Below are 7,558 nucleotides of genomic sequence, written 5' to 3' on the forward strand. Positions count from 1 at the left end.
GCGTGAGGGTCAATTAGCATATTCCCTCTTTATTAGATAGGATAATTTATATACCATACAATTCACCTATTGAAAGTGTATAGTTCAATGGTTTTTAGTATAGCCATAGAGTAGTCCTTGGTACAGATATTCAGATTCTCCTCTTATACCCTCAGGGGAGGACAGCACAGCCCAGCCCCCCTAAAGTCAGCCATGCTTTGGTGAATAAGATGTGAGCAGTCACTTCTGGAGAGAAGTCTTAAAAGCCACACTTTGCCATGTTCCCTTCCCTCAGGACTTATTGTGATGAGCTGGAAGCATGGGTCTCTGAATAACCAAGATGGATGAGGACCCCACCTCCCCCCACCACTCCCACCAACCCACACCGAACCCTTAAGTGTGAGCAAGAAATAAACTTTTGTTGTTAAGCCACTAATATTTTGTGGTTGCTTGTTACCCTAGCCCAGTGGTCTGCAAACTGCGGCCCCTTGAATGTGGCTCTTCCACAAAATACCACGTGCGGGTGCGCACGTACAGTGTGATTAAAACTTCGTGGCAACATTCAAGGGGCCGAAGAGCTGCATGTGGCTCGCAAGCCGCAGTTTGCCAACCACTGCCCTAGCCCAATTTAGTTATGCTGATGCATACAGGAATTAGAAAAAAATCTGAAAAGAAACATACCAAACTGTAATCCGGGTGTTGCCTCCAAGGAGAAATGGTGGGGAAGAAGGGAGGGGAATGGAGAGTGGGGATGTTTTTATAAGCACATATTGTTTTGGGAAATTTAACAAAGGAATTTGGAATTTGTAAATAACCTCAGACATCCAGAAAGTTTTCCACTGTTGCTTTCTTAAATTCCAATAATTCATAGTTCCAACACAAAGAGAAATAAAATCTCCCTACCAGCATAAAGAGCAAATATGGAAGCTGGCCTTCATAAGAGTCCAAGGCGGGGCAGCATTGGACTCCCAGCTCCATTAAGGATGAGAAGGCTTTATTCAGATGACACAGAAGCAGATGGGAGAAGAGAAGGCGCCATCAGAAATGCCTGCTAAGGGCTTAAGAGGCATTTATAAAATTTACTAGACAATGGTTCAAACACAGGGAACAAATGTGTACACAAACAGCAGCTGAGGCAGCAAGGCACGAGGTGATGTGATGCAGAAGGAGAAGTATCAGCCCATCTGGAATAGAGAAACATGGTCACTGTCCTCATGGTTTGGAGTCTCTGAAACAAAGAGCTCACACGGTAATAGATCTTGGGACAAGGCTTGGGCAAACTATTACAACAAAGGTCCCTCTATCAAATCTCTCATCCACATTAGCCGGTGTCCATGGCACCACTGTGCGCATATACACAACCTACATCTCCAGGGAGGGCAGCTCACGACAACAGTGGCATCTATTCTCTGAGGTGCCTTCTCCCTAAGGTTTTCTTTAATGAGTGTGTGGAAACCACGAAAGAATATACAGGAGATGAAGAGAGAGGCTCACGTGACTGGAAGTAGACCATACAATTTTGTAAATATTTCTTGATCATCTACCATGAGCCAGAAACCATCCCTCTCTTTCATGTTGTAACTTCAGTAGTGACCCTGTAAACATGATTTTCCTATTCTACAATAAACTTACATCTTATCTCCAAGTTCACAGAGCTAACATATGTGATTTTTCTTTTCAAACAAATTTTAAGGCTATGGGCACAGTTGAATTAGACCTGGCCAGAGTGGACATGACTGAAATGGAATCATCACTTGGCGTGGTTCACTTGGGACTGAGAGTGGGCAAGGGAAGCCCAGGCTGTATGTGGAAAGAACCTGTGATCACATCCAGGCAGAAGCGCGAGCTTCTTGATACAGCCTTTCAGCATCCTCTGTGATCGGCTCCTTCTCCCTCCCTCGCCACTCTCCCACATGCTCCCTAAGCTGCCAGCATCCCATCCTACATATAAAACCTGATCTGTACTCCTTGCTTTTGTTCCTACCCTGTATGAAATGCCCTTTACCCACTCAACTCCCAGACTAGATTGTAATAGTCTGTGGGTATGTCTGTCCCTGGACTAGATTGCCCTGGGCACTGCTGGAGGGCAAGGAATGAATCCCAGTCACATCTGTATCTGCAACCCCTAAGCCAGGTCTGCAGACAGAGAGCCAGAAGGGAGCAGGGGGAAAAGAGAACTGACGGCTGGCTTCAAATGAAATACCTGTTTCAAATGCTGGCTCTGCCACTTACCAGCTATGTGACTTTAGATAAGTTAACCTCTGTGCACTTCAACTTCCTCCTCTGTAAGAGGGAGACAATCGGGTGTTTACAATATTGGGGTGTTGGGAGAATGAAATCATTGTATGCATGTAAAACACTCAGAAAAGTGCCTGACAGAGTGAGAGGTATACAAGGGTTTGTTACAGTTGTTGTTGTTGTTAAATGAACGTGGAATGAAGAAAAGTAAAGGAGGAAGAGAGATTGTGCCCTGTAGCTGAGCAAATGTGGGAATTCACATGCTGACTGGGTGCTGCCCTGCTAAGGGGACTGTGTCATGTAGCCCCTCACTATGCACTCAAAAGAGGAGACAGAACTTTCACCTGGTTGGTATTTATGACCTTATTTCTTGCCTGGGATACCCACTCACTACCTGCCAAAGCTGGCCAGCTGGGCACCCTCAATCCTGCAGCAGTAGCACAGTATGTCATGCAAGGAACACTGGCTCAGTTCCTTGCACGGCAGCCCCCCCGTAGATGTTCCTGCTGCTAGAATGTCAGTGCTGAGTGTGAGAGATGATCTTGTCCAACATCACCCTGGAACAGATGGGACACCGAGGCCTGGAGAGCTCGTGTGCTGGCACCTTGTTAGGACCTGGTTTACATACGGGCTACTTGTCATGAAGTCAACTTTGTAGCTGGTACTAAGAATGCCATAATCAGGGTTTAAAGCTGGAAGAAACTTTAAAGCTTACCTAGTCTGGCACTTTTCAAACTCTACATTCTAGGTTCAGATGAGATATGGGTTCCTTTGCAAGTATTTCATTCAGTCATTTGGTGAGTATTCACTGAAAACCCTCACTGTGCTGGGCACTAGGGACACGAGTCAGATACCACCCGTCCTCAGAATCTCACTGACTAATAGGAGACAATGGCATGACCTAATTAATCTTACATCTAATAGTAAAGTCCTATTATAAGTGAATTATGGTGTAAAATATACTAGAATGAGCATCCCTACTCACACGAGGGGGACAGGGCGGTTACCAGTAGTGCCCTGGAAACTGCCCACCCCACTGACTTCGCCAGTGCAAGGGTCTCAGGTAGCGTAACACCACCATTATGTGGTTGCAGCAGAAGAAAGACTAGAAACCACTGAACCAGCGCAACCCGCCTCCATCCGACTGACAGGCAAACTGAGGCCTAAAACATTTAATGCCAAGACATCACAGCCAATTCATGGAAGAAATGTAAAATTCTGTAGTGCTCACATAGCCTTCCAAAAAAAAAGACCACATCCCACATCTCAAGCCTCATCTCGCACTACTGTGCCACCCACTCAATGATCGAGCCATACAGCACCTCAAATACACCTCTGCTTTGCCCAAATACTCCCTCTACCAGGGATCAGAGTCCATAGTCCCTAAATAACGCCTACTCCTTTTCAGCACTCAGAACTCAGCTCCCATCTCTCCCCGCCAGAAAGCCCTCCTTGAGTGGCCCTCCTCCACCTCCCACAACACATACAACTTTACATAAAGAGAGAGAAACACTCATCACATGACGTATTCATTCATTCAATAAAGATTTATTGAGCACCTTCTATGTGCCAAGCAGCTGAGGTAAATAAAATAAAACCCCTGCCCTCATGGAGCTTACATTCTAATGAGGGAAACAGACAATAAACAAACAGTACATAATACAGTGTGAGGTAGAGTTTAGTGCAATCGGGGGGGCAGAATAAAGAGCATGGGTCAACAGAGGGATCAGCACGCAAGGCCTGTCAGAGGAAGTGGCATTTGATCAGAGATCTGAAGTGACAGAGTCAGACATACACCTAATTGGGAAAAGAGGGTTGCAGGAAGCAGAAGCAAAGACCCTGTGATTACTGCAGTGTTTCTTCACTTGTGTTTATCCCTTGAACTTTAAGTCCTGGAGGGCAAGAATATCTTACATCTGAAGCATCTTTGATCCGCAGGGCCCAGCATCCACCGTGCACACTTATGGAATGAGTGAACGAACCTGGGCCAGCATGTATGCCTGCAGATTTCTGAGTCCATCTGGCTCTGGCTCTCAAGATCTAGCCAGCTTCACATCTCTCCTCCCACGGGGCTAAGCTATGCGCAGGCCCTGCTTGGGCCAATCAGCTTGCCTGGCACTGTGGCCTGGTTTCAGTCCCTGGATTCTCTCTTCATCAGGACTCTGGCACTGATGAGTTCTACAATTTTATCTTGTTCCGGTCCTCAGATCTCTGGTGTGAACCTGGGACCCAGTCCAGAACCGGGGGTCCTCCCTCACTTTCTCCAGGTGTCCCAGGCTTGAAGGTCCTCCCCTCAATCCCAAGCCCCAAGGCTGAGGACCCTGCCACCTGGCGTTATTCCCCAATGGCTAACCTCTACTTACCTGGAAGTCAGCCCTGCCTGATTCTTAACTTCCCTCCAAATCACACGACTCCTTCCTGCTGGGACATCAAACCTGTGACCTCATCCATCCTTTCTGTGGCCATCTCTATGCATGTTCCAACTTCATAACTGCTCCTGGACATCTACCACAGCCACAGCTCAGGGCTAAGTCCCCGAGTCCTCAAGTTGCCTGTGGCAGATCCTGTCCCATCAGCAGACCATGTGGGCCTATGTCTCCAGACTCGACTACCCTAAATCACAATCCTCACACACATGAAAGCAAGTTAAATATTCTTAGAAGCTGCAAATAAAGTCAGATGACTTTATCCACTAAGCCAGTGGTCAGCAAACTCATTAGTCAACAGAGCCAAATATCAACAGTACAACGATTGAAATTTCTTTTGAGAGCTAAAATTTTTAAACTGAAACTATATAGATGGGTACATTGTTATTAACTTAATTAGGGTACTCCTAAGGCTTAGGAAGAGCCACACTCAAGGGGCCAAAGAGCCGCAGTTTGCCGACCACGGCCTAAGCCAACTGCAACAGACATGACTGGATGTCATTGGTGCTTCATTCCAGCCTCCACGGGGTCAAAAACGGGTTCAGGAACAAATAACCCATTCCTTCCTTCACCCTTTCATCCACCACTGACTAACACCTGCTGCATGCCAAGCCCTGGGACATAAAATACGGTGCCTACACTGAGGATGATGATGATGGCGGCGGCGATGGGGGGGGGGGGGGTCATCATGGTGATGGAGGAAGTGAGTATGGTATTCATTGCACACTTGTGCTATGCTACAATAATAGAATACTTACAAAACTGTGAGATAGGTATTATTAGCCTCACTTTACAGAGGACGAAATACGCTTAAAAGGCAAAGCAACTTGCTCAAGGTCACATGGCTAAGCGGCGGGGCACGGTGAGAACCCGGGTCTGTCTGCCTACAAAGTACAAACTGTTCCACTGCGCAAAAGTCACACGCGAAGGGCCACAGAAATATAACTTGGATGAAAAAGCGGAAGAGAGGGGGTTCTAGGCCTCCGGGACTCACAAGCTAGTGGAGGAGCCAGACATATAAACAAATGTCTCCAAAGTGGGGGGACCGGTGCTGAGCGCCTGGGACCAGAGCTGTAGGGGAGCCAGCGGCAGTGGCAGCTCACCGGGCGGGGGCTGACAGCCTCTGGGGGTGACTGGAGAGCGCGCCCACCCCGGGCCCGGGCCGCCGGCTCCCGCGGGCTCGTCCCACCCACCCACCCCGCGCCCCGGCCCCCGCGCCCCGGCCCCGCCCCGGCCCCCGCGCGCGGCCGCCTCACCTCCTTCCACTGCAGCTGGCGGATGCTGATCTTCAGGGCGTCCAGCGAGGTCCTGGCCTTGGAGCTGTCCACGGTGACTGGCCGCACGGAGTAGTACTCGTCCGACCGGCGGCCCGGGCTCCGCTTGCCGCCTCGGCCCTTGCCCCGGGGCTTTCCGAGCGGCCCGAGGCCCCGCGCGGGCGCCGGCTTCATCCTGAACCCGGGCGGCGTGGACGGCGGCCGCTGGAGGAGACGGGCGTCGCCCTCCTCGGCCGCGCGGGGCTGCGCCGGGGCCCGGGCCGCGGCCCCCTCCTCCCTCGCCTTGCGCTCCGGTTCCCCGGACGCGCCAGGGTCCACGCGGACTGGCCCCGCCGCCGCCGTCGCCTCCGCCGCCAGCTCCCTCTCGGAGCTGCCCCGCTGCATGGCGCTCAGGGCCGGTGCCAGCGCCACTGCCACCGCCGCCGCCGCTGCTCCGCCGCCGCGGGCCGCGACCGAACTGCCGCCGCCGCTGCCACGCGCTCCCGGCCCGAGCCCGTTGCCATGATCGCTCAGGCTCCGGATGACAAGGGCAGTCGACGCCTCTGGACGGCGCGTGGGGAGGGACAATCGCCGCCGTCCAAGCCTCTGCGACCTCACAGGCGGCGGCACCACGTGACCAGGCCGGTCACAGAGGCGGCGGCGGCCATATTGGAAGAGGGCAAAGCGGAGAATTGGGTGCGTGGGTTAGGGGAAGGGAGGAGCTGCGCCCGCAAGCCGGCCCAGGGCGCAGAGCTCCGAGCCGCTGGAGGCGACATGCAGCGTAGAAAAGTGTTGGGCACCACTGCGGCTCCCGAGCCTGGGCCTGGGGAGCAGAGACAAAGCGCTCCACCAAGAGGCCCCCCGCCCCGCCACTCCCTGGGACGACAGCCAGTCTGAAGGACGAGGCATAGCCTCTCCCATTGTGAGGAACTGCACCATCAGCCCGACGAGGGACGTGACAAGTCCAGGCCCTGAGGGAGCAGCTTTCCGGTGAAGAAGCACCTGCTGCTCCTGGGAGAGCCCCCACCCAGAGCGGGGAGCCCCCTTCCCAGGGTCGGGGAGCTCCCTATGGGTGGGGAAGCCATGGAGAAGCCCTGCAGATTCCCTCTCAAGTTGAGGGCATTAACCACTACTTTTCCTATTATGTCAGGTTTTGTGGTAAAATAAACAACAAAAAGGTTATCATTTGAACCGATTTTAGGTGTACAGTTCAATAGCATTAAGTACATTCTCATCGCTGTGCACCAGCCATCACCAACATCCATTTCCAGAACTTTTTCTTCTTTTTAAAAAAATATATTTCTTTATTGATTTCAGAGAGAAAGGGAGGAGAGATAGAAACATCAATGATGAGAGAGAATCATTGATCGGCTGCCTCCTGCCTGCCCCACTGGGGATCGAGCCCACCACCCAGGCATGTGCCCTTGGCCGGAATCGAACCCGGGACCCTTCAGTCCGCAGGCTGACGCTTTATCCACTGAGCCAAGCTGGCTAGGGCATCCAGAACTTTTTCTTCTTAAATTGAAACCCTATACCCATTAAACCATAACTCCTCATTCTCCACCCCCCAGCCCCTGGCAGCCGCTGCTCTGCTCTCTGTCTATGCACTTGACCCCTGGAGGTACCTCATAGAAGTGGAATCATACAGTGTCTGTCCTTCTG

At 51.5% G+C, this 7,558-nt stretch overlaps 1 protein-coding gene across 1 annotated transcript in view; it reads right to left on the bottom strand.

Moving 5' to 3' along the window:
- The window catches only part of TTLL11 (tubulin tyrosine ligase like 11), a 190,068-nt gene extending 182,892 nt beyond the window's left edge, over positions 1–7,176 (bottom strand). Inside the window, 2 exon segments of the mRNA XM_036329905.1 lie at positions 5,900–6,522; positions 6,525–7,176. Of these exon segments, the coding sequence (XP_036185798.1) occupies positions 5,900–6,522; positions 6,525–6,672 (771 nt within the window). The 5' untranslated portion in view covers positions 6,673–7,176.
- Positions 7,177–7,558: the final 382 nt, after the last annotated feature.

Source organism: Myotis myotis, unplaced genomic scaffold, assembly GCF_014108235.1.
Source record: "Myotis myotis isolate mMyoMyo1 unplaced genomic scaffold, mMyoMyo1.p scaffold_m19_p_12, whole genome shotgun sequence".
Lineage (NCBI taxonomy): Eukaryota > Metazoa > Chordata > Mammalia > Chiroptera > Vespertilionidae > Myotis > Myotis myotis.